At 38.0% G+C, this 27338-nt stretch overlaps 2 protein-coding genes across 3 annotated transcripts in view; both read left to right on the forward strand.

Moving 5' to 3' along the window:
• Positions 1 to 1008: 1008 nt before the first annotated feature.
• On the forward strand, positions 1009 to 21545 carry CAPZA2 (capping actin protein of muscle Z-line subunit alpha 2). The gene is made up of 10 exons (XM_081958856.1): positions 1009 to 1280; positions 7752 to 7815; positions 10153 to 10204; positions 10913 to 10976; positions 11706 to 11912; positions 14983 to 15062; positions 15630 to 15708; positions 18625 to 18696; positions 19756 to 19818; positions 20626 to 21545. Exons 1-10 carry the CDS (start codon positions 1242 to 1244, stop codon positions 20764 to 20766), a joined length of 861 nt encoding a protein of 286 aa, XP_081814982.1. The 5' UTR covers positions 1009 to 1241; the 3' UTR covers positions 20767 to 21545.
• A 5033-nt stretch (positions 21546 to 26578) lies between these two features.
• Positions 26579 to 27338, forward strand: part of ST7 (suppression of tumorigenicity 7) — a 112855-nt gene continuing 112095 nt past the window's right edge. Inside the window, exon 1 of one of the 2 annotated variants that reach the window (XM_081958613.1) lies at positions 26579 to 27194. In XM_081958613.1, coding sequence (XP_081814739.1) covers positions 27044 to 27194 — 151 coding nt within the window. In that variant the 5' untranslated portion in view covers positions 26579 to 27043. The remainder of the gene's footprint in view (positions 27195 to 27338) is intronic. The other variant, XM_081958612.1, reaches the window with a different exon arrangement.

Here is a 27338-nt window from a genome sequence, read left to right on the forward strand (position 1 = left end):
ACTGTGAGCATTGTGCCTTTTGCTATTCTAATGGTGGTGGGTCAATCCTATTATGTCCTAAAAGTCCTGTCCTGTCTTTAGTAATCCCATCAGTGTTTTTGTTTGTGAATAGATTGGCCCAGTCTTTCTTAATAGGCACAAAATATCCATTTCTAAAGACTTCAGGCACCTGCTAGACGCTGTTTCACTATGCAGGAAGACTGGGGGTGTTTTCTGCCTTTAAGAGCATGTTTCTCCATTTCTCCTTTGGGGAAATATAAGATTCTGTCTCTTTTAATATTCTCCAAATAATATTATTTGGAGGGGGGGCTTCGTACAGTATCTTAATATTTATACATGTGATTACAACCCATTAAAAATGCAACCATTGTTTTAAATCCATTGACATAGGTGCTTTTATTACAACCTCATCAATAGATATACATTTTTATTTAACAATTCCTTTGAACTCACTAGACTTGTTACACAAAGTATCCACAAACATTACTTATAGGAGACAATTGGCGTTGTTGAAACAATGAGAAACAAAGCTTGAAGAGAGGGTGGACTCTCTTGTTGTTAGCAGTTGGTAAACAGAGACTGGCTGGCTTCCGGGGTTGTTAGGCTGATAGGAACACCTCCCTGCATGTTGGCGCCACGTGTCTTAAAACTTACCAGCCTGCCTGCTAAATGTTTACAAAGCGAACAGATGGGGATTGTAATTTGAAAACTCCCCCTCTTTGAAAAAGAGACAGAATCTTATATTTCCCCAAAGGAGAAATGGAGAAATATGCTCTTAAAGGCAGAAAGCACCCCCAGTCTTCCTGCCTAGTGAAACAGCCTCCAGCAGGTGCCTGAAGTCTTTAGAGATAGATATTTGGGGCCGATGAAGAAATTAAGCATAAAGCTCGAAGGCTGAACCTCGTAATCCTAAAGAGAGAGACCATTAAAATGAAAACCCCGGTATGACAGATGACAGCCTCAAACCCGGAAGACTGTTTGCGCATGCTCTGCCTCTCCGGCTCCCCTCGTTTGCTGGCTCCCCTGACGCGGCGCGCTTGGGCTTCGCGCTCCCTCTCCACCTCCGCCTCGAGGCCGAGCCCCGCCCTTCCTGCTTGGCTGAGGGGCGGAGACGGTGGCTGGGCCTTGGCGGCTGCTGCTCCAGCTGCTGCTCCTCTTCCTTCTCCCGCGAACGATTTGCGAGTCTCCGGGGGTTCTTTTTTTCCTTTCCCTTTTCGTGGGCTGACCGGAGAAGAGCTAAGATGGCGGATCTGGAGGACCAGCTCTCCGAAGAGGAGAAGGTAAAGAAGGCCGCGGGAGGAGAAGGGTGGCCTTGGGGGAGAGGGGAGGAAGAGGAAGCGGCGGCGGGTTCTTCTCCCCCTCCCGGGGACAAGGAAGGAAGAAAATGAAGCAAGCGGATGTGGAGCAGGCTGGAGCCGTCAGCCCGACTCTGCCAGTGGGGAAAGAGGTTGCTTTCCTTCTGCCCGAGGCCTCCTTTGCTCGCCGCCCTCGCCGCTCCTTGTACGGTCCGATGGCTGAAAATAGGCTGCAGGCTCCGGGCTGGGGCTGAAGCGAAGCGGGCGCGGCGGATCCGGTGTCTCCACCCCGCCTTCCTCGCCTCTCCCTGGATCTGCCTTTCCTCTTTTAATCCGGAGGAAACCGGGTGGATGGAAAAGAGCTCCTCCTGGTCAAGCCCCTCTCTCTCCTCTGTCGGCCTCTGCACTTGGTTCCGCCGCGGCCTCTCTTGTCTCTGGAACGGTTCGGGGCGATTTCCAGGTGGGCGGCATAGCCCACTTCCCTTGATTTAAATGGTGGCCCGTGGTCTTATTCACGTGGCATGACGGGATTTCCAAAAGGTGGCTCGGGTGGACGCTTGTTTTTTTACGCCCCTGACTTCTCTGACCTCTAGCCCTTGTCTCAGGATATTATTTTGCAGATCTGATGATATTGCTTGGAAGGGACTCCCATTCTTCTTCTATTTTGGGTTTTTCAGGGGCAGCTTGTTAATCTGATGCTGAGGGCAGTTCTGACTGGTTAAAGGAAAATTTCTTCCTGATCACTTCTTCTTAGGAGTCTTAAAGTTTGCATGCCTTTACTCAGATCCATGCTAGAAATGCCTCAATTAGTGTTAAGATTCACACAGCAAAGAATGTGACCTGCTTTCATTTGCTTTTGATCTGTCAATCTATCTGTTATTATTTACATTGATGGCTTATCTGTGAAAACCCAGTTAGTAATAAATCCTTGTTTGTTGCTAAGCATGTTTTAAATCATCTCTGCTCATTTTCTTGTGACACTGTTTATAACATGCAGCTGTCACATTCCTAAATTACTACTTACGTGTATGTGTAAATTAGTTTAAGATAGATTTTAAGATGTATGAGGTTCTTTTTCTTGGTTCTATTCATTTAATAGCTATTGAATAAGTATAAGTCAAATAATTTGTGTATTCTTTTATATTTGTCCTTAAATTTGATATACTGGTATGAAAAGGAAGCCATTCCCTTCAATTAACCAAACTAAGCTTAAGACCATCTTGCAAAATTTTGATTTGATCGTCCTATTATGCTGTGTCACTTCCTTAACTATGGTTTATAGAATCCACAATAGGTAAACTTAAACATGTAGTTTAGATTCATGCAAGTTGGTAAGCCATAATTTAGGAGAGGTACTTGATGTGTTAATTATGATTTGTTCAGTAAAACATAATTGCATGAGTCCAAACTACATATTTTAATTTTGGCAATTGTAGATTTAATAAACAGTGCTTAAACAAATGACCAATTGGCCATAATAGGATCAGATCAAAATTTTGCAAGATGATCTATTGCTTGATTTGGTTAATTGAAAGGAAATAACTTCCTTTTATTTTTTTAATCATCTAATTAATGAACAAATATAAAAGAATACGTGAGTAATTGAATTGATTTATATTTATTCAATAAAAAGCTTAGTTTAACCAAAGCTTAGTTGTATATTAACATAACTGTGATCTAGAGGTTTTGTTTCCAGAAGGATAACTGTATTAATTGATTTTAGTAGGAATCATAGTCTTTGAGTTCACATTAATCTATATATTACTATAACTTTCATTCCCATAGCCTTTAACTGGGAGACACAGTGCATCATAGAGCAATAATTTTTGAGCCAAGGTACCTCAAATAGATTAATTTACAGAATGTGTACAAAATCTGGGGCCCATAACTCTCTTGGAAGAGAAATTTGGCATCTTTTATAAAATATTTTATGACATAAATATATCATTAACAATTTATTCCATAATACAAAACATCATAAAATATGTTTGTGCTAATGTTTGACTTCTATCTAGTTCAACAGGGCTATTTTCAAAGTAGATATAGCTTTGAATGTATCCCAACTTTTCCAGTGAAAGCAGTAAATTAGAAGTTCTGTCACTGTTGAAGACATTGAGGAATCTAATAAGGAAATATCTATGAAATGACCCAACAATGTCTAGTATACAACTGAAGCTCTCATCTCTATAACCTTTAACTGGATGAAACACGGGGCAATAATTTTTGTTCCAAGGTACCTCAGATGGACTAATTTACGGAATATCTCCAAAATCCAGGGCCTGTGATTTCTGAGGAAATTAAATTGGGGAAATTGTGGCTTTTTCAGCTGCTGGGCTACTGCTGTGGGCCCTATTATCCTCATTTTCAACATTCCTGATAGTTTCTCAGCCATTCTGGCAATCTTTCTCTTCCTCCCTCACCCCATAGCAGCCACTTATCTGTCTTCTAGGAAGGGAAGGTTGAAAATCCTATGTATTCCTACAGTCTGCGCTACCCTCCCCAACCCACGTTACTCCCAAAGTGTCTTCTTCAATCCCTATACCTTTTCCCCATCCCTATACTTGATATCTTTTGCATACTGCCATGCATCCTTGCCCACTTTGCAAGCCTTCCTGACGCAAGCTAACTCCCTATGCTCCATCCTTCACCTAAACAGTATCTCCCCATCACTCTTCCCGACACACTGCCCACCTGTATGCCTTATCAATTATACATGACATATATTGTGCACAATCACGCACACTTCTCAACCTTCACACTTAGTTTCCTACTGGTCTTGGAATTGCAACTTCCTGTTGGCTTCCCAGTGACTCTCCCCTTGCAAGCTTCCACAAGCACAGTAAATGGGAAATAGTAGGAATTTGAGAGAGGGAAGGAAGGCTGGAGGAAAGAAGGAACAGTGCAGAAGGAATAAAGGGAGAAAGAAAGAGAGTGAGAAATGTGGGAGAAAGAAAGGGACAGGGTAGAAGGAAGAGGGAGGTAGAGGGCAAAGGAGAGGAAGGAACTTTTCTGATGCTCCTTGTCAGCTTCAATATATATATCTGAATGGCCAACCTAATACTGGGGCCCCCAACCCCTGCGTTGCGGCCCGCTACTGGGCCATGCCTCTTTTGGAACTGGGCTGCACAAGTGGCAGGGCAGCATGCGTGCACATGCAACTCCACTCACAAGTGGTGGCTGCTTGCGCTTCTACAAGCATCTCCACCTGCAAGAGTAGCAGGCGCTTGTTCAAATGCCTGCCACACAGAACTATCCCCTGCAACGGACTGCCAAGCCAGAAAGGTTGGGGGCCATTGACCCAAAGATCAAGTGTTGTCCACTATGTTTATAAATATTGCCTTTAATTTATGTTTATTTAATTTGAAATTCTTAATAACACAATAGATATTACACAGGCATTTCTTCATCATGAGGCAAATTAAACTTTGTAATAATTATTTAGGTTATGAATTTTAAATTTTATTGAGCATATAAATTGATACTTTAATTGAACATGGAATATTGATTTACTGTCTCTATCAAAAGATATTCAAATTCAGTTTTCATGTAGGAGTTTGAAATATCTTCCAGATGTCATCCTGATGTTTGCAGCAATTTGGGAAGAAAAAAGAGAAAAAATCCTGTTTTCAAGATGCATGATCTTAAATAGCTAGGTAGAGCCCAGGAAGACAATCTTTGTATAAACACAATTTACACAAGGAATTTATATTTGCCACACCTTTCTCCTGTAGTTGGTAATATCATTGAAAAGAAGAGGAAGGGCAGCTTTCTTCCAGTACTTTTAGGTTAGGAACCAGGTTATTACACTGCACAACTCTACACTTGTTTAAAGTAAAGAGGAAATGCAAATGTATGAGGAAATAATTTAGGTAGGTTTCATGGGGGAATATTAAGCAACTTTGAATTTTAAACAGGAACCCTACTTCCTCAAAACACACTACATTTTGTAGCATATTCTGAATACAGATTTGCAAAAAAATACAAATAAATCACCAGGTACCCTGAATTTCCACATTTGGATGACTAAGAAAGAGAGTGTTAAAGGAAGATGAGAAAGTTGCACAAAATCTGGAACTGTCTGTCTTAACGGTTTTCATTGTAGAACATATTGACAGAATATCTTTAAATAATATACTAAAAAAAAAAAGGAACTGAGGTAGTAAGAAATTACATAACTGAGTTTCTGTTGCAAAGAGCTGAAAGCAAAAGTAAAGTTCCCCCTATTTCCAATCTAAAACCAAACATTCAGATCTTCCTTTAGGCTTAATAGATCTTCCTCCCAAACCCTGGGGGAGGGGGGGACACACTGTATATAATGATCCTTACTTCAATTTCAGAAACATGTCAAATCTGTACCTTAAGACTCCAGAAATAGTTTTGATTTTAAATCTTGCTGATATAAAACAATTAGAGACTTCAGATGTTAGTCCCAAGTATGCTTAACTCAAATGTAAAACCAATGAGATTCTTACAGATAAGTAACATATTCTTAAATAGCTCTGGAATATACTTAAGGATAACAAATACTTGATAGTAAGTTTTGTCAGAGGTTTTTCAGAAGAAAATTAATTAAATGTAGGGAATGTTGGCAATCATGATCATGTGATTGCAGGAATGTTATGAATAAAACTGGTCTGGACATCAGGGAAGTTTCAATTCTTCAGGAGTAATAGATCCCCGAATTCTTATGCATTCTTTCAGTTAGCAGTTTTTTGATATCTTGATTCAAAAATTGTTGTGGTAGGCTAATTAGAGGGTAGAAACACAAGCGTTTTAGTAACATAGAATTAGATATTGCAGTGAGTGTGCTACTATCCTGGTTCTTCATCTCATTTATATGTGAGGGAAGAAGAGCCCACCCACTTTCCTACAATATTCTTTAAGATGAAAAAAATTAGAAAAGAAACAAATGAAACTGAATATGCAACCTAAGAAAAAAGGGAAAGATAACCTACTTTATATTATAGTATATACTTATTAATTATCACTAGTTTATTAATAAATATACTATTATAAATACAAATACAAATATTTTAAATTATCAACATTTCTGTCAAAGTTATGTGTATTTCTGTATTGCAAGAATTGTAAATACTAATCTAAGCATCGCTATTGCCTTATAAAGGCATGAACTTGATGGATGGGTTTGCTTTTGACTAAATTGATTTCCGTTGTGGTCATAAACATGAAGAAGTTAAGAAGAGCGTCTCTCATTTCTTATCTCTTCTATGTATTAAGCAAAAAATCTCTACTATTCTTGTTTAAACTGTAATATGTACATTTGTGTTGTAGTTTACATTTGTAGCATTTTTTCAAAGTTTTATTAAATTTTTTATAGATAAAATACAAATATAAAAAAGTTTTTTAAAAAGGTAAAAGTGCAAAGACTAAAGAGAAAGAAACAGGTAGTGACTTACAGCTTTTTTTCAGTGCAGTTACAAGAAAAGTTATAAATGCAATCTTTTTACATTTCTAATTATTTCACACTATTTCATAACAACATAGTCAATTTAGGCAAAAAGCAAAAATCAAAGTTTCATTTCGAGAATTAAGTCCAGAAGTGGTTTCCAAGTGGAAAAAAAGCCTAAACAAATTCTTCTCTTTAATGTAGACAATCAATTGATCTCTCCACCAGGTTCATCGCCTTTAGCATCCATTCTTCCATTGTGGGAACTGATGTGTTTTTCTTTCTCTGTGCATATAAAATTTTTGCTGCAGTCAACATTTAAAATAACTTTCAAGCACTTTGTCTAGCAGACCTAAAAAGAAGACTTCTGGCTTTAACTTTATATTTATTTAAATAATTTTCTGAATTAAAGCCTTGTCTCAGTATTTCTTTCCTTTTGACAAGAGATGATAAATAGTGCCGTCTTTACAATTGCAAAAAAGCTTGATCTCTTGTTTAACAGTAATATGTTTATTTGTGTTGTGTATTACATTTGGTAGAATTAAAGAATTTAAATGTTGTATTAAAAGTTATGCATATTAGCAGTTTACTGAAAATATTGGAAAAGTTAACCCACATTATTGTATTGTTACTTTGTGTTCATTTGACAAAGCCTTTCATTACAAAGAAACAACTGCTTCAGGTAGTATAATTGGGAGGCAGCTTATAATTATGAGTCATGTTAGTTTTAGAAGTAAGTTACTGTTAGTAATGTATTGGAGAGATAAATATTGTTCTGAGATATTTCAGGCAGTTCATTCCTGAAAGATTATTATTTTCCTCACTTCCCAGAGTATTATGTCTAAATTGTGCTATGGCTGCTACAGGTGTTTTGTGTTTAAGTTAATAGCCAAACTTCTATAACAATTGTATAGTAGAATTAAGGTATACATACATTTTTTCCTGAAAAATAAGTCCAGTTCTTTTAATACACTTCAGTTTTTTAAAAAGACTATTCTTGTTTCCTTTACAAATTTGGTTGAAAAATATACCATTTGTTTTAATTTTAGGTGCGCATAGCAGCAAAATTCATCATCCATGCTCCACCAGGAGAATTCAATGAGGTTTTTAACGGTGAGCATGCCATATGTTAATTTTCATTTCAGATAGCCTATATACAGTGTAGCATCCCTTTTTTGAAATATAAGTGTCCTGTTTCAGATTTTGGCCATCTCAAATTTGAAGCATCTTGTTTAGAGTCCAAAGCTGCTGTTCCAAACTTCCTGGATGCTTGAAATGCTCATTTTGAGCACAACAGTTTTAAAATCAAGATTTAGTAAACCTTAGTCTTAATAAAATTAATATTTTTATATAGATACCATAGTGTTTTAATATAATAGTATCTTACAAGTAATACAAGTCATATTTTTAAGTCACAGATTTTCCTATTACTGAAATTGATATACCGTATTTTTCACACTATAAGATGCTCCGGACCATAAGACACACCTAGCTTTTGGGGAGGCAAACAAGAAAAAAAAATCTGCCTCTGCCTCCCAGCAATATGCCTCCTTGCAGCAAACAGCCTGGTCAGCTTCAGAACAGCTTGATTTAGCACGAGCAGCTGATTGACGATTGGATCAGCCTACCAGAATACCTCCGATCAGCTCTTCCAGGTTGCGTCGATCACCACCACCACCTTTCGCTACCTCCACACACCCCATTTTTGGCCTCCATGTGTCCCGTTTTGGCCCATTCCAGACAGTGGGGATTACCACCACCGCGATTGCTGCTGCTGCCAATCAGCAGCAATAGGCAGCAGCAACCCCTGGAACGGGCCAAAAATGGGACACAAGGAGGCCGAAAATGGGGCATGCAAAGGCAGCGATGGGCTGTGGCAATCACCACAGCCTGGAACAACTGATTGGTGGTATTCTGGTAGGCTGATGTAACTGCCAGTCAGCTGTTCATGCTAAATCAGGCTATGCTGAAGCTGGCCAGGCTATTTGCTTTTTGCTACAAGGAGGCAAATTGCTGGGAGGCAGAAGCTGAAAGGTGGGGCTTCGGCAACATTCACTCTATAAGACGCACAGACATTTCTACCCACTTTTGGTGGGGGGGGGGGTCATCTTATAGACTGGTAATTCTTTGGCATATTTGATATTATCTTATGCCAAAATGAAGATTTGATTTTGTCAAGCATGAACCAGGCCTTTGAATATGAAATAGTTTAAATTAGAAGCATTTGTACACATCTGCTTTTGAGTTACATTTATGTACGTGTGATTTAACTATTTTTTTAAAAATTAGGTGTAAAAAGAATATATATTGAATATAAGCTTAAAGTTATGATAAGTTAAAATATTCTATTTAAAATACAGTATGATTACGTCCTCCCCAGTGGGCGACTAAGCTGTGGAATTGACAATTGGTTTAAGCTCTAATTAAGAGATCTGCATATCTCTCTTTTATGAAGAGTTTGAGGGGATTTGAGAAAATGATATAAAATTAGACCTTATTTTAAAAAAAACTTACAAAATGATTAGACATGACAGTTGCTGAAGAGGTGTTAACAAGTAGAATAGACTTCATATAATTTCTAGAGACACCAGTTGTCTTTAAATTGAAACTGGCAATAATCAAGCTATAAGCATTTTAAATGGTACCAGTCTTGAGAAAGGCAACCTCAGAGTGATTCTCTTGTCTCAAATCCTGCGCTTGCCTGAGGGTTTTTACTCATTATTTTGTCCCCATTTTTTTCTTCCTGTGAAACGTTTGAATTAAAGAAGCATTATTGGTATTATCTTGTATTTTTGAAGTTTTGGTGGTGCTTTTAGAGTTAGTGATCAATTACTATATATGAAAGAAAAGTATTTCTTGTAATAAAGTAACACCAGTTACAAGAAGAGTCATTGAAGTTTAAACTGCTGTTTAAACTTTGAAACATTTTAGTTCTTTATTTCCTAACTGCATAATGAACATAATGCCATTGTAAGCTACTGTGTGATACATTCTGTTTGTTTATATAAGTGCAGGTTTTGACAGTTTACAATAAATATTGAACTCTATTATGTGCATATTGAAATGTAAGGATAAATTTTGAATGAATTTCTAAATTTGAGCTTATATAAATGCTTGTTATATTTTTTTTAGGGGTTCGTTTAAGCTTTTTAATATTATACTTATTATTACATTATATACAAATGTGTTCATTTTTTGGTCAGAATAGCAAAATTATGTCCAGTTAAATATACAATAAATCCCCTAGAAAATGTAACTGCTATTTCCTGTGAAACTCCAAGAAGTATATTTCATCCATATACATAGCTGGTACCAAATATTTAGCATTAAAAACCTTTAGTTTGGTTGGCATGCATTTGAGATGGATATTTTTTATTTATTAGCAGATATTTTTTTGACTGGGTTTATATCCACTATATTCACCATATACTAATGCTCAGTATTTTTCAGATGTTCGTTTGCTACTTAATAATGATAATCTTCTCAGGGAAGGAGCAGCACAGTAAGTATTAAACCCTTTATACAATACTATCTTTCATTGCATTAAGAAAGCATGACACTATTGAAAATTTATATTGGTAGGTAGGCAAGGAAGAGGGTAATATTTCTCATTGCCGTTTAAAAATTGTAGTTGCTGAATTAAAATAAATTTGAAATTAAACTTTTTAAAAATAAATTACATTAAATTTTTAACTCCAGTTTGTTGAACAGTCTGGTCAGTCTTATGTATGAGCAAAGTAGGAATGTGAAACTTAGTCAGTACAACTTTTTGCATCCAACCAAACCAGTTATTTTGTTGGATTCAAAAGAAATAGGAAAATACAGACAGATAATGCATCTCTGCTAGCACGTCACTTGGGTAAACCAATACATGATTTATTATACACTGCTAAAAACAGCATAGTTCCTTTACTTATCCCATTCACGCAACATGTTAATCAAAACAAACAAGTCATGTCATGACTTATCTAGAGCAGCAGATCACCACCCTTTGGGCACCGTGGACCGGTTCTTTGGGGAGAGGTTTTTCCATGGACCAGAGGGTGAGGTTTTGTGTGCTGTCTGCATCCGTGGCTGGAGCTTCACTTGTTTGTATGGCCCGGTTTCTGACCCCAAATCTAGAGGATATAGTGATTAGAAATAGATATTTGCTTTAGTACTTACTTTAATATGTAGCAAAAAAATTATCTGATGTCTTTTTTCTTTCTAGCGCATTTGCACAGTATAATTTGGACCAGTTTACTCCAGCTAAAATAGAAGGCTATGATGAACAGGTATCTTTGAAAATATTTAAGTTTGAAAATTATTATTATTTAACATCTGATGAGAATATGAGAAAAAAGAAGTAAGCATATACGAACAATGCACATAATTATATACAAAAATTCTACGTGGGTGTGGCAATGGTCTCATAACTGGATGTCGAATTCAGCTATCCAGGTGATCGTCCCTGGGGTTCCTTCATGCAGATCATCAAGAGAACCAGAGAACGTATATTGTGGGCAATTTTGCACAATACGTTTAATTGTTTGCATATCAACATCACAATCGCAACAAGGGGACTCTTTTATCCCCACTGATATAGGGCAGAGGGACTTCTTCCAGTATCACACCTAATTCTGTACAATTTTATCCAGAGTGAGGCAGGTCAAAACCAGGTGGCTTGGTCGAGGTTAGGCCATAATAAGGTACCTTGGACCACTACTCCCTCCAGACATTAAACTGGGTAGATGTTAAGCAAATAGAATGTTAGCCAATCATATAATTGATTTAATCATCTATTTCTTTTAGTGGAAAAGCTCTATGAAAATAAATATTAATTGATATTATGAGTTATTTTAATTTTCTATTCAAACTTCATATTCTTTATATGTGATGGACTTTGCACTTAAAATTGTTAATGTACACTATGATATCAGATGTCTATAAAAAGTACTGTCTATATTAATTAAAAGAAGTAGAAATATTAACTTAGAAATGCCCCTTTCATAACTTTTTTGTAGGTATTAATAACAGAGCATGGCGATTTGGGCAATGGAAAATTTTTTGATCCAAAAAATAAGATTGCTTTTAAATTTGATCATTTACGAAAAGAGGCTACAGATCCAAAGCCTCATGATGTTGAAAATACAATTGAGTCATGGCGAAACTCCATAGAAACAGCAATGAGGGCATATGTGAAGGAACACTATCCAAATGGTGTCTGCACAGTAAGTATCACGATCTGGAAAATGCTTGGATTAAAACTATTATTTAGGTTGCATAATTTAAATGTCAAAATATATGTACAGAAAGATTGGTGCACTTGCTCTGCTTTTGTGTCTTCCTCTGTATGGCCTGTCCACTGATTTTGTTACATACATATCAGCCACCCTGTCCATGCCCTTTCCAGTAAATTTACATTACGATTTAGAACCACAATTGAATTAAAATTTCTGGTTTTAAGCAAGGCGTTTGAGTAATGCCCTATGACTTTTTTTGCCACAGTTTTTAGACAAATCACTGCAGTTCTTAAGTAAATCATTTGGTTATTAATGAATATGATTTCCCCAATTGATTTTGCTTGTTGGAAGTCAGCTGGGAAGGTTACAAACGGTGGCCACATGACCCTGGAGTGTACAACTCTCATAAATACATGCCAAACACCCAAATTTTGACCATGGGATGCTACAGCAGTCATAAGTGTGAAAACTGGTCATAAATCACTTTTCCAGTGCTTTTATAATAGTCACTAATTGAATGGTTAAGTTAATGAGTACCTGTATTGTCTCCCTTTAACTGCCATGGATCACCATCTTTTATTCACTATCTTATCTCAGTATGTAGAGAATGTTTTCTACGTCCCTTATAGGTAAAAAATATACAAAGAATTCAGCAGAATGAAGCTAAGAGCCTTCTGTTTCCACAGTGTTTGATTCCTGAGTAAGGCTACATACAAAATATGAGCATATTAGTACCCTATATCTACTAATAACTAGTATTTAAAGGTACATTGGGTTCACTAATAGAGATAATGTATAATCATAATAACAAGTAGCTGCATTTAGTCCTAATAGTAACAATGATTTTTACCTATATAATAAATATTTCATCATAATGCCAAATCATAATGAGTAAAATTTAAAGTTATATTATTGCACCGTGTAATAGATGAATCCAGCCAGGTGAATATACCGTATTTTTCGGAGTATAAGACGCACCTTTTTACCCTCAAAAAGAGGGTGAAAATCTGGGTGCGTCTTATACTCCAAATGTAGCCCCACCCACCTGGTCCGCACGTCAGATTTTCGGGTGGTTCCAGGCAGCGGGGATCCTCGCTTCTACATGGAGCCCAATTCCCGAAGCAGCCCAGGGAATTTCACTGAAAGCCTTTTGAAGGCCCCCTCAGGAGCCGTCAAATGCTTGTTGCCCCTCTGACACCGCAGAGTCTCCTCCCACCGCAGACGCGCCTTCTCTTTTCCCCTGGCCAGATCCGCCACCTGAAACGTGAGGCTAATGGAGGAAAGAGCTTTCAGGGACAGCGCCTTCCGTACACACCGTTTTTCGAATCGGGGAGGGGATCTGCCGCCTGAAAATGCTTTCCTCCATGATCCTCATGGGTGTCAGAAGGGCGGCAAGGGCTTGACAGCTCCTGAGCGGGTTGAGCCTTCTCCGCTCGCAACGTCATCGCCCTGAAGGCATCACTGGCAGCAGCTTCCTGCAGCTCAGGAAGCTGCTGCCTGGAAGGCTTAGCTCAGGAATTCAAAGAAGGCTTTGAATCAAGCTTGATTGCACCCCATTCAGGTTTTTAACTTCCCGATCTAGCAGCCAGAGAAATCTAGCATCTCTGAGGCACCTCTCATTTGCAGGAGGAGGAGGAGGAGGGCAACATATACAAGAGACTCTGCATAACTTGTAAAGAAAGCCGCGCTTGGAACCTGCCGAAAACCGCTGTCCAAAAAGCACGGCTTTCTTTCCAAGTTACTCAGAGGCTTTTGTATATGCCGCCCTCCTCCTCCTCCTGCAAATGAGAGGTGCCTCAGAGACTCTAGATTTCTCTGGACGCTAGATCAGGAAGTTAAAATCCTAGAATGGGGTACAATCAAGCTTGATTCAAAGGTTTTGGCTTTGGATCACTGTGCTGCCACCCAAAATGCTGTTACAGCGATCTCTGCAGAGTCCACTTCACCTGCCCCTTCTCAGGCAGTTCCAGGCGGCAGAGATCGCAGTAACAGCATTTTGGTATCCCATTCCAGGTTTTTAACTTCCCAGTCTGTTCCTCTTCTCTTCTTCCACCCCCATCTCCAATCTGCCCAGATCTGTCATGCAGCAAAGAGATATGGTAGCTGGGAGCCTGGTACCTGCTTTTGCACTGAGTAAGGAAAGGCGGTTGCAAAGAGGGCTGTGAACAAGCCCGGTTGTTCAAGGAGGCAGCCTTGATAGGCCATCTTCTTTAGGGCTCAGGGACCACCAGGAGAAACCATTAATCCAAATGAAAGGGATCCCCAACCCCTCCTTGCCCAATGTTCCCGGTCGAGCGCAGCAGCGGTGGTTCAGCAGCCCCCATGTTTCTTTCTCTCCTCACTGAAGAGAAGAAGTGAGCCTACTGCCGCTCCTTGGGCCAAGCAGCTCCGCATGGTCGCCGGTCAGAGGGAAAGGGGGGGGGGAATAAAGCGCAGAGAGATATGTTTAGTCCTGCCCTTCCCTGGGGAGGGGGTAGAGAAAAGCGGATTTGAGATCGATAAAAGCCTTACACTTTAGGATGATCGAGCCCCCACACATCATGTTTTTGCCCTCCCTGGCCCCAGAAGCACTTTGCAGGCCTCCCAAGCTCTCTGCATGCCTCAGTTTTCAGAAGGTTTGGGAGGCCTGCAGAGTGCCCCGGGGGGCAGGGGAGGACAAAAACCTTTTAAAAAAAATTCCTCTTCAAAATCTTGGTGTGTCTTATATTCCGGCGCGTCTTATACTCTGAAAAATATGGTAAGTGAATTTATGAAATTCAGTTTAAGCTACAATCTGCCAGGAAGTTCATGGGAAAAGTGCTTTCTTTTGTTTTTCATTACAGCATAAGAAAATAAATATTCTTATTTTATCAGAAGCAATATTTAGCTGCGAATTAAATGAAATTCCTCTATTTACAAATGTTATTATTTATTAGCCAATGTTATTATTTAGGTACTGTATATTAGCAATATGTTTTTAATGAAAACTAATGTCCGTGTCTGAAGGTGTTTTCGTATGATACAAATTATCTAAAGTTATCTAAAATTATCTAAAGTTTTTTCCCCATTTGTGATTAAGGTATATGGAAAAACTATTGATGGACATCAAACAATTATTGTTTGCATTGAAAGTCATCAGTTTCAAGCAAAGAACTTTTGGTATGTATAAACTGCTTTATTAAGAAATAGATTTCAAAGGAAGTTTTATTAGCGTTTTGATTTCATTAAGTTTAATTTTAAAAAATATGTTTTATCTTGGGTAATATCAATTTTATATATATTTCAACCGTGACATACTAGTCTCCTTTTTGCTGAGTCTCCTAACCGTATCTCACAAAACATGCTGTAAATATTCTTCAATTCTCCAGAGCAATTTTAGGAGACTTGGCAGAGGCTTCAGTGAGAGATAAATATTATTAAATTAGTCCACGATTTTGAGCTATATTGCATAAACACTTGTTAATTTGAAAAGGTTATGCCTAATATACAGGGGTGTGTGTGTGTTGAAATTTTTACTTTTACTACTTTTAATTTAAATACAGTATAAAGAGTTGAAGATTGGGAAAAGCCTTTGAAGAGCTAAAGCAGAACTCCTTGAAATACATCATTTTTTTTTAAAAAAAAGCATTTTGTAGTGATAATTTTGAAGGCATAGTTCTCTCTCCTCTCCCCCCACCTTCCCTCCCTCCTCTATTTCCTTTTATGAATTTGTGTTTTTTTTTAAAGGAATGGTCGTTGGCGATCAGAATGGAAATTCACAATAACGCCGTCAACCACCCAGGTAGCAGGTATCTTAAAAATTCAGGTATGGTTATCCTAATTTTCCAAAATAAACTCAATAGCTTAATAATATCCCATGCAAATCTCAAAAGATAATTTATAAATATATTTAAAGATCATTTTGCATTTTTCTATTGGGAAAATGTACAGATAGTCCTCAATTTATGACTACAATTGAGCCCCAAATTTCTGTTGCTAAGTGACACATTTGTTAAGTGAGTTTTGCCTGATTTTACGACCTTTCATGCCTTAATTATTAAGTGAATCACTGCAGTTAGTAACCTGATTGTTAAGCAAATTTGGCTTCCCCATTGACTTTGCTTGTCAGGAGGTCCCAAAAGGGGATCTTATGATCCTGGGACACTGCAACCGTCATAAATATGAACCAGTTGCCAAGCATCTGATCCTTGATCGCATGATCATGGAGAGATGCTATGAAGGTTGTAACTGAAAAAGTCACAAGTCACTTTTTTCAGTGCTACCGTGTTACCCCGAAAATACGACCTGTCCTGAAACTAGCGCCTTGCCACAAAAATATGGGCAAAAATATAAGCCCCCCCGAAAGTAAGCCCCCTGGACCCCCCCTCCTCCGGCCAGGCAGAGCACTGCTTACCAACCTAGCGGTATCCTGAAGGCGCCAAGCTGCAAGAGCCGGGGGGGAGGCGCTCAAGTTGCTTGCTGCCTTCGGGATACCGCTAGGTTGGGGAGTGGCGTTCTGCCTGGCCGGAGGGGGGACTTGCCAGGCGGTTGCTCCCTTGTGAGCGGCCTCCCGAAGAGCCAGGCACAGCCTCAGGGGTGAAGCAGCCATGAGGTGACCATGCTCACGAGCAGCCACTCAGCAAACCCCCTCTCCAGCCGGGCAGAGCGCCATTCACTGACTTAGGGGGTATCCCTAAGGCACCAAGGCACGTGGCTCTCTGCCTGCCCCCCAGCTCCCGCGGCTGTCCAGCAGAAAGCCCACAACCATACAGCGCACTCCTAGAGCGGCTGCTGCTGGAAGACTCGGCAGCCGAGTTTTGGAGTTTGGAAGCCGGAGAAGTTATGCTCGGAGCGTGGCGGTGGAGCCCTGGCTCTGCAGGGAGAGCTGGGCCAGGGCATGGTGAGGCTAGGAGGCATGCTTGCTGGGGGCGGAACAGGCGCTTGCGCAATCCCCTTCTCCAGCCAGGCAGAGCTCCATGCACTGATCTAAGGGGTATCCCTAATGTGCCAATCCGTGGGAGATGGGGGGGCAGGCAGAGCGCCACGTGCCTTGGCACCTTGGGGATACCCCCTAGGTTAGTGAATGGCGCTCTGCCCGGCTGGAGGGGGGTTTGCAGGGCGGCTCCTTGTGAATGTGGTTATCTCATGGCTGCTTTGCCCCTGAGGCTGTGCCCGGCTCTTCGGGAGCCCGCTCGCAAGGGAGCAGCTGCCTGACAACCCCAAAACAATAAGCCCTCCCCCTATAATAAGCCCAAGGCCATATTTCGTGGGGCAAAAGAAAATAAGACCCTGTCTTATTTTCAGGGAAACACGGCATTTTAACTTTGAATGGTCACTAAATGAACTGTTGTAAGTCGAGGACTACTATGCAAACAATTAAAAATATTATATACACCATATAGCAGTGGTCCACAACCTTTATGGCTTGGCATCCCAGTTGGGTGGGGTGAAGACTTCTTGTTTGTACAAATTGATCTGTACATATGCGCACTGGCCCGTCACTCTCAAAAGTCGATTCCGAAAAGGCTACTACAGGTAATGCTTGACTTACTATCACTCATTTAATGGCCTTTTCTGAGGGTGCTGAAAAAAAATTACTTAACATTTGTCCTTTTGATCATCACAAGCATCCTCAGTCTTGTGATCAAAATTCAGGCATTTGACATCTGGCATATATTTACAATAGTCCCGCTTCCTAGGTCACATGATCACCATTTTCAATCCTTTTCAAATGACTTCCAACAGGCAAAGTCAGTGGAAAGAGCTGGATTCACTTAATGACCATGGGATTTGCTTAATGACTGGGGCAAATAAGGACATAAAATTGGATGTGAGTCCTTTAATGACTGCATCACTTAATGATCAAAGTGTAATACTGTATAATGATTAATGTCTACCGCAAAGAGACATTTCTTCAAGTCCATTCTTGGGCACAAAAGATCTTGCTGTGCAGTTTTGGTTGACTTTCTCTCCATCAAACTTATTTCACAGGATTATATTTTGTGGAAAATTGGAAAGAGCATTAAATATACCACTTTGAAATCTTAAAGGTTTATATTAAATGATAAAAATAAGATCTGAACAAGTGGTATGCAGTTATGTTTTATTAGATTTAAAAGTATTTGAATCTTTGACATCTGAATCATATCTCAATCAACTAAAGACTATTTCTTACCATATTTTTCGGAGTATAAGACGCACCAAGATTTTGAAGAAGCAAATTTTTTTAAAAAAGGTTTTGCACTCTGCAAACTTCCCAAAACTGGCCCGTTTTTCATGAAAATGAACCACTTTCCCCTCCCCAAAAGGCATGAATAGCTTTTAGGGGGCTTGCAGAGTGCTCCTGGGGGGTGCCCCCCCAAAACGAGCACAAAACGGCCCGTTTTTTGTCAAAATAATTGCATGGATAACCTTTAGGAAGCTTATAGAGTGCTGCTGGAGGCTGGGGGGCAAAAAACGGTCAATTGTTCACTCATTTCTGCCCTCCCCAGCCTCCAGGAGCTCTCTGAAAACCTTCTAAAAGCTATGCACGGCCATTTTGGTGAAGGGGCGGGGTTTCAGAAGGCAAAAAAATGCTGTATTCAGTGTATAAGATGCATCCAGATTTTCAGCCTCTTTTTTGAGGGGAAAAGATGTGTCTTATATTCCGAAAAATACAATATTTTGGAAGGCAAAAAATATCACTAATATATGCTGCTGGCTTCTGTTTGTAATTATTTTACTGTGAACTTTCTATACATAGGTTCATTATTATGAAGATGGAAATGTTCAACTAGTGAGTCATAAAGACATACAAGATTCTCTAACAGTGACTGTAAGTATCTTTTCTTGGGCATTAGTATAAGAACATTACATATTTTTCATATTACATATTATAAAAGTTAGCATGCTAATAAAAATGAACATACAAGTAGCAATAAGCAACCTGTCCCACCTTTCGGTAATATTCCTGATGTGTGTTTGTGTGGCACATGATAACGTTATGATAACATATGTCTGATGTTGATGTATAAGTATGAAAATTACATTGTCATATGCAAGTAACATTTTTGTCATTGTGACTTGCAGAATTACATGTATGTTCCTTTTGACATATAAGTGGAAAAAGTACTTAGATCTATTTCTACAATTGACTTTATTAACAGAAATTGACAAGAGTAACACTTTGCTCTACAAAGCTGATCGGTTTTATTTTCTGAATCATTTTGCTAAACTTTAGCACAGATTATTAGTACTTAAAGCATTATTTGTAAGTAAAATTCATTGTAATGAACTATTTGAGACTTTTTTTAATATAGAAGTTTCCAAATTCATATTCTATTTCATTTTGAAAGCATATTTTATTCAATAAAAGTATTTTTTATAAAAAGCTACTGTTTCAGAAATAAAAATAGAAATGTGAGAGTAATCATGATTCAGGTACCTGGCAATTGGCTCACAATTACAACTGTTGGGTCATGCGATTACCATCTGCAACCTTCACTGCCAGCTTCCAACAAAGATAATCACATAACCATGGACATTGCAGCCACGTGAGATTCACCTAACAGTGGCTCCTGGAACTTCTATAACTACTGCCATAAGTTGGCGCATTACCTTGTTCCTGGTTCCAATTACCATTGTTAAGTGGGGATAACCTGGAGTCTCTACCTATTGTGATAAGGTTTGTTGAATGAGTAACAATATTATTTTGTGGCTTTTCTGCATCTCTTACATCATCCTCTAGATATAATACTGATATGTGTCATCGCTTAAACAAAATATCTACTCTCTCTGCAATTTGTGTACTGTATTTGAAATGATATTTAATCTTAATACTGATAGTTAACTATTTATGGTAGCTTTAGTTCAGAAACGTTTCCCTTTTTTATAGAATGAAACCCAAACAGCAAAGGAATTTGTGAAGATTGTAGAGGCTGCAGAAAATGAATATCAGGTATCATGGTATTTTATAAGTCTACTACATATAGTCTCAACTATTGTTCTGAATCTTACTGGGCAACTTTTATCTTTTTCCTTTTATATTATATGTTCAAAATAAGACAAAAGACTGTTAAATTCAAGATGATTGCAATACATAAAATAAAATTTACCAACTATATACTTAATGATAGAAAAGTATAAAAATCAATGTGCAACAATTCAGGATGTGATCACAGAGAGATAACATTTGGCACGTCGCTTATTTGCAGTAACAGCTATTGTAGACAGATAAACCTATTTAGTCCAAAATCCAATCTTCTATAGCTTGCTTGATTCGCTTTTCTCCACTGTTATATGATACAATTGATTTAATCTTGAGTTCTTAATTTGAACAGATGCTGAGAAAGGAATATGTCATCTTGTAAAAGCATTCTTGATACTTAACCTTACAAATTACAATAAATTATATTTATAGTTATAAGATATAAAACAAGTTTTTCCCAGTGAGTTAAAATACAGAGGTACTGTATTTAACTCTGTTATTGTTAAAATATACTAAGGTTTGTGCAGTCATTGTGCTGACTGTTGCCTGTGTACGTCGCCCCGAGTCCCTGTGGGGAGAGGGGGCGACTAATAAGTCCAAATAAATAAATAAATAAATAAATAAATAATATAATATTTCTATTTAATCTTAGACTATCGAGTTTATCAAATAAAGATATGGAAAAAAGTTTTGGAACATAATGATAAAGTATAGAGTTGGAAATGTGTTGCTTTATATCAACAAATTGTTTAAGAAATGTTTTCTTTTTTGTTACAGACTGCTATCAGTGAAAATTATCAAACAATGTCGGACACTACTTTCAAGGCTTTGCGCCGACAATTGCCAGTTACTCGCACAAAGATTGACTGGAACAAGATACTGAGCTACAAGATTGGGAAGGAAATGCAGAATGCTTAAAATGAATGTGGCAAATATGAATAATTTCGTTCTTCTGTACAAAATAAAGTTATTGCAAAGGTATTCAAAATTGTGATGTATCACCTTGGCCATTTGCCATTGAAATAACTGTAAGTAGTTTGGTTAGAACACAAGGCTTAGGTAACTTACTCTTTTTATTTGTCCATTTGTTTCTCCTTTACAAAGTTATAAAAAAAATCAGTGTAGCTGAAATGTTGAGAGCTTCTGATATATTTAGATTTTTATAATGATATGCCTATAGTTTTCAGTTAAATTAAACAGTTTGAAAAAAAATATTTTTGCATAAGATTATTCCATATTGCTTTGCTTTCATGCAAAAGACAGCTTACAAACACAATTCCTTTGAAAAGATTTTTTTTCTGGACAACATGGATTTTAATCATGTATACTGCAGAAATATTCTACCCCTCCACTGTTTGAAAGCTGGAGAAAAGCATTTCTATATCCAATCCTATTTAGTTATTTAAATAGCTTGATGTTAACTTTTTTTTAAAGCCAAGATCTAATTTTTAAGAAGTTGAAATTAAACATTAGTGCTTATGTTCAAAATGCATTTAATGTTCCATTTGACAGCACCTCAGATGAGTTTGGATTTTATCAGTCATCAAGTTATTTTTATCATGCAGCCATAATTGTATTATAGCAAGGCATATTGTTATATATATGTAATCCTATACTCATTGTGTGTCTGTCAATTTTTTCTTCAATTGAAATGTACTAAAAATCAGTGTGAATTAAACATGCAAATTTTCTATTTAGTTATGATTATCATTTCAAATATATATCTTGCAACAAGTTTAAGAAGGAACTTATTGAACATAAAAAGAAACAGGAGCCCATAATAAAAATAATAAAATAATGAAGGCAGAGATAAGGAAGAAAATTGATGTGTGTGTGGGAGTTGCAGTGGAGGCAGTCCCTTCTTCCAAAAATGGCTTGGATCTAGGTGGCAGTCACATGATGTTTTATTTAATGACCAACACTTAGCAACAGAATTGCCAGTTTCAATTAGAGTTGTTGTGGACTTTGTAAACTGATTCAAGCTTATAATATTGCTGAAGGAGAAAATTAAAAGTTTCCATTTCATATTTACAATTATAGAAGTAAATTAATGAAATAAAGAAAAGGATGAGAAAATTTAATAAATCACAGTATAATGATGAGATAATGCAAGCAAAGATAATTGCTTCACTTATTATTATAATCATAATTATTGCAGTCCTGCTTTTTTATTTTAACTATCAGACGACTATCAGAAAATCATTTCTTCATAGGCTGCCATTCTGATTTTTTTCCAGAATATCAGTTCCTTTTTCCAACTTACATTGCATATATGTTTTTGGGACTACTTAGGAAACAGAACCGAAGTAAGATACTGCAATAATAGGATTTGCTGGGCACTCTCTTCATGATCCAGGCACATTTCTGTATGAAATGGTTACAATGTATAGTTTTATTTCCATACCACATTAGGTAGAAGGTGAAAATCTAGCAAGAGATTAGATTTAAATGTATGATTCCTATTAAGCTATATTTTCTAATTATTACATAGCATCCCTCAAATGTTGATATATATTGTATAGTTTTGCAGATTTGGTAAAATAAAACACAGAATAAAAATAGTTGGTAGAGGATGGCTTCTATATTAGGTTCAATAAATCTACTTATTGATTATTGATCATACATGTAAGACTTAATTAGATCTAGTTACATTCATTGATGATACTATATCCACTCATACCAATATAGTTAATTGACCTCAAATTTCAATGGGAAATGTACAGATACTGTGAGAAATCTTAGTTCTTCAGTGCGAATGTCAGTTATATAAGGAGAGGAGGCCGGTACTCCCATTATGAAAATCCTTAATTAAATAGTTCAGTGAAATATCCAAAGCAAACTAAAAGCAGGAAGTTGTATTTGGAAAAAGTTTAAGTGGTGCATGGTATTCTTTTTTGTACAATTCTATTTTACAGAACAATATTTCACATTTATCAGTAGAATTGTAATAAATAATGAAATTTCCTAAAATAAAGATATAAATTATCTTATTGTATTATCCTTAAAATATTTTGTTAATATGTAAAATATTCAAGTTTCAAAAGTAGATGATGTTCAATATATTTATCCTGAGATAAAAAAACAAAACATGCGCAGAATGTTTGTCCAGTAAATTTATAATTTATTTGCCAGGTGGGGATAGAATGCTGTTTGCTTTTTCTGTTGTTTCATAGGTAGTGTTGAAAAATCAACAGGTGTTATCATGGATAATGCCATTTCTCCTCCTCTTCTTAAAAATATCCTTAGTAATATTTAATTATTTTAAAAAGCATATTAATGCCTTAGCTACTATTTAATTACTATTGCCACTGCAATAGTGTGTAAATAGTAAATATCACACAATAAAGTAAATAGTTTATTGTGTGATAAAGTAAAAATGGTAATGCTTTTACCATACAATCATGCCTTAACCAAGGGTTTTCCTAGGTTACTATGCAGAATGTGGTAGTCATCAGTCTGATGACCGAGTCCGTTTGAGTGCACTACGCCTATTCTGCAATAGTTTTACTGATTTCAATTAATTTTGGAGACCCCAAACTAAATATTTACAGTATATGGTCTTGGCCCATATACAACTTTATTTTGATATAAGCCTACCCATTCATAACATGCTGTTTGGTGCATAGAATTGTAAAGAGACATGCACCACACTTTCTCCTATCATTTAGGGTACTTGCTGTAGGCAGTATTTTCCCTCTTACTTTAGGATTACTAGTCACCTAACGAAGGAATAAGTACAATCTTTATTGTCATTGTACTTAAATACAATGAAATTGAATGTCTAACTGACCTTAGTTGATCTCAGAAAGATAGGTTGTATTTGTTTAGCACTTAGAAACCTTCAAAAAATCTAAGGACTGGGAAGATAAAATATTCTAGAAAGTTTAGAAACCATTTCTGTCCTTGTTTTTTTTAAAAAAAAAACCCTGCGTGTATATGTAATTATCAGGGATTACTCAATTTGAGAGATTTATTAGCTAATATAAATATTATTTCAAATCTTACATTTAAAGCAGAAATAGCAAAAGCACTGTACTCTTGACATTAAGCAATCTTAGAAGACTATCCATAGATTTTAAAATGTCACAATAGCTCTTACGACTTATATACTGTTTCACAATGCTTTACAGCCCTTTAAGCGCTTTACAGAGTCATCATATTGCCCCCAACATTCTGGGTCCTCATTTTACCGACTTCAGAAGGATGGAAGGCTGAGTCAACCTTGAGCCGGTGAGAATCGAACTGTAGGCAGCTGGCAGTCAGTAGAAATACCCTCAGAACTGCATTCTTAACCATTGCGCCACCACGGGTCAAGCAATTTGGTATTCTGCAGATGAAATCAAGTTCCCAGAACCCCAAAATGCCATATTGATGCCTTTTTTAAAGTTGTAGGAAGAGATTGTTAATGCCTAAGAAAAGTACTAAAATCAGCAGAAAAAGTGTGTGTGTGTGTGTGTGTGTATTTGTGTTACAACCCCTGGTATGCCCAAATATGGGAGGGAGCTCACTACTCCCTCTTTCTGTCCTTTGGCTCATTTCAGAAGACCATCCAGGCAGAAAACCATATTTGGGCATACCAGGGGTTGTAACACAAATACATACCTATTTCCCTGGCTCAGCTGATAAGGAGGAGAGCCTGTGGCTTAGTGGCTAATACTAACTTTGGCTTGAAACTAAATCTCTTAACAATTATTCTAGTGTATCTGTTAGAATCTCAGAATCCTTTGCTATTGTTAGGTGAGTGTCATATGATGACAAGTTGATGATTCTCCCCCCCCCCACAAACACACACCTGCATATTTCAAATTTCTGAATCCAAGAAATAAGGTTTTAAAAGTAAAATCAGTATCTGATTAAAACATTAAGATGCAAAAACAGACCCTTTCAAGTAATACGTGGCCTCTTCTGGTCATAGTACAGAAGCTACCGTATATCATTTTCATATTATGATAGAAGAGAAAAATACTTGGCTCTGTAATAATTGATGTCAAAGGGATTTTGAATTTATAGTGAGTCTCAAGCTGAAAATGATTCAGCAGTGATGGGGCAGCCAAAGAGGCAGCTGTAATGTTAGTTTGCATTAGCAGAAATTGTTTCCAACTTTGAGAAAGCAATAGTTCATAGTTCCCTCCCCCAACTGCTGCATTCAGTTCTGGACACCAGATTTTAAAGATGCCGTTGGAAAGAACAAGAGTGATCAGGTTTCTGGAAAATTAATCTTGATAAATTGAGATTTTTAGATAAATTTTTAAATTTGAGGAAAGATGATTGAGGGGATATGTGATCAATCATACTGGACAGGACGTCACATAGAAGGAAGCAAGATCTATTCCATATCGCATGAAAATGTGGAACAAACAGAATGAAAATTTTGCCTGAAAATTGGTTTTTAATGGTAATAGTTAAGTTAAACCATGGAAGTGATTACTGAGAAAGTTGGTAGAATCCTTTTTAGTAGGTATATTCAAGCAAAGGCAGGGCATAGCTATCAAGTTTGGCTTTAGTTTATGTGCTACCCAATGCTGAACAATTCTGAACATTGCACAAAAAGCATTAAAACTTTAAACTTTAATTTGGATCCTGTATTAAACACTGGACTTAGTGGTTTAAATAGGCTTCATCCAACTCTTAGGTTTCTGGAAACAAGACAAGTTTCTTTGTTGAGATGATTCCTTCATCAGCTTCTATGGGGCAAAAGCTATACAGGTTGTCCTCAGCTTACGACCATTTGTTTAGCGATTAAAGTAACAACAGTAAAAGTGACTTACAACTAGTCAGCCCACTTACTATAATCACAATGCGACATCATTCCATTTCCAGCCAACTGGAGCTTGCCGAAACGTTTTGAGAACACTGAGATGTTTGGGGGTAGTCTGCATATTTTCTCAGGATGCCTGGCCTTGGGTTGCTGGTACAAACTATACCCAGCTGCTCTGATCTTTATCATCTGTCATTCCCCTCTCCCGATTTCCCATCACATACACACGCAGCTTTGTTGCCCTTGTATCCACCCCCTTTTCCAGTTTTTGATGGCAGGATGCCTGTGCAATGCCAAGCTAAGCCAAGCAGATCTGACATTCTGCCCCCTTTGAGAGAGATGTTCAGAGATTAGTTCAGCAAAAAGAAGAAGAAGAAGAGAGGAGGGAGAGATATACAAAGATTCTAAATTAGCAAATAGTTCAATGGGGTTTATCTGGGTATTGATCATAGAATTTTTTAAGCAGTTGTGTGCTTTGATATTTAGAGTCTGAGGGGGGAATGTCCTACGCTACCAAATACTGGGTTTTCCCCCATGAAGTCCAAGATGTCTTTGACTTCAAAGTGCTGCTCTCCCTCAATCACAAGGGGTTGGGAGGTGGTTGCTATTCAGGATGGAAAGATGTGGTTTCTGGTTTCCACAGACTGCAATGGAATACTGGCATATGAGCTTTTTGGCAGCTCAACAATCACTAGGTTAATAATCCTTTTATTGGGAAAAGAGCCAATGTATCTTGCCCCCAATTTTTTGGATGGTTCTCTAGATTGTAAGAATTTGGTAGACAGATAGACTTCTCTCCTACTTTTAAAGTCCTTTACCTAAATGTGCTTTTCATCGACCTATTTTTGTATGTTACCCGAGCTTCATCCCAAGTTTTTTTCTCCCACTTGTAGAAGATGGAAAATATTCCAGATTCCACGGTACTTAAAATTAATGCTTTCCTTATTTAATGGGGATGGTAGGAGAGAGACGGGGCTGCCGTCGAAAACGGAAAGGAAAAATACAGCTAAAATGAAATAAAAGTGGAGGCTATTTCTTCTGAATGACTCCCTTCCCGTTGGCTTCCTCCCTGTTTTTGCCATCGGTTTGTAAGTTTTGGCACTGCAGAGACAGGAACCGTGTTGACTTTGGCCTCCGGGGGTAGTCTTGCGTGCCGGTGCAAACCAAGAAGTAGAAGAGGCAAGGGACGGAGGGTGGGAGGGAAGAGGCTCCTTTTACAGCTAGGTTTGTTTACCGCTCCAGCCGGGTCTTAAATAGATGTTTGCGTGGAAACCCTGGGAGAGGGAGGAGGTAAAGCGGGACACGTTACTTTGGGAGACATGAATCATCCCAGAAGTACACAGTGCGAGGTCGAGGTAGCAGAGCGCGAACTGCAGAGCGCGTGTGGCTTCGCTCTGCCCCTCTCAAGCCACCCCCGGCTCCCTTCCTTCCCCAAACATGGCCGAAACCGGGGGCGGTTTTCTGGAGCAACTCAAGTCCTGCATCATCTTGTCCTGGACGTACTTGTGGACTCTCTGGTTCTTCGCCATGCTTTTTCTCGTCTACGTCTTGAGGGTACCTTTAAAGATCAATGACAACCTGACTTCAGGTAACCAACGCGCCCTTTTTTCTCCTCGCCTAACTCACGCCGAGGGCCTTCGGCTGTGCAGCTCCGGGGTGGCTGGAAGGTGGCGGATGATGGGTTCTCTGGAGGAAAAAGGCTAGAAACTTTCTTTAGAGCCCACCCAGTTCC

Source organism: Natrix helvetica (genome assembly GCF_964273705.1).
Source record: "Natrix helvetica genome assembly, chromosome: 6".
Taxonomy (NCBI): Eukaryota; Metazoa; Chordata; class Lepidosauria; order Squamata; family Natricidae; genus Natrix; species Natrix helvetica.

Excerpts from the sequence above, each read along its gene's own strand:
- CAPZA2 (XM_081958856.1), top strand. The coding sequence starts at position 1,242 with ATGGCGGATCTGGAGGACCAGCTCTCCGAAGAGGAGAAG. Across the intron at positions 11,913-14,982 it reads ATCCAAATGGTGTCTGCACA|GTATATGGAAAAACTATTGA; the intron begins GTAAGTATCACG and ends TTTGTGATTAAG. Across the intron at positions 19,819-20,625 it reads CTGCAGAAAATGAATATCAG|ACTGCTATCAGTGAAAATTA; the intron begins GTATCATGGTAT and ends TTTTTGTTACAG.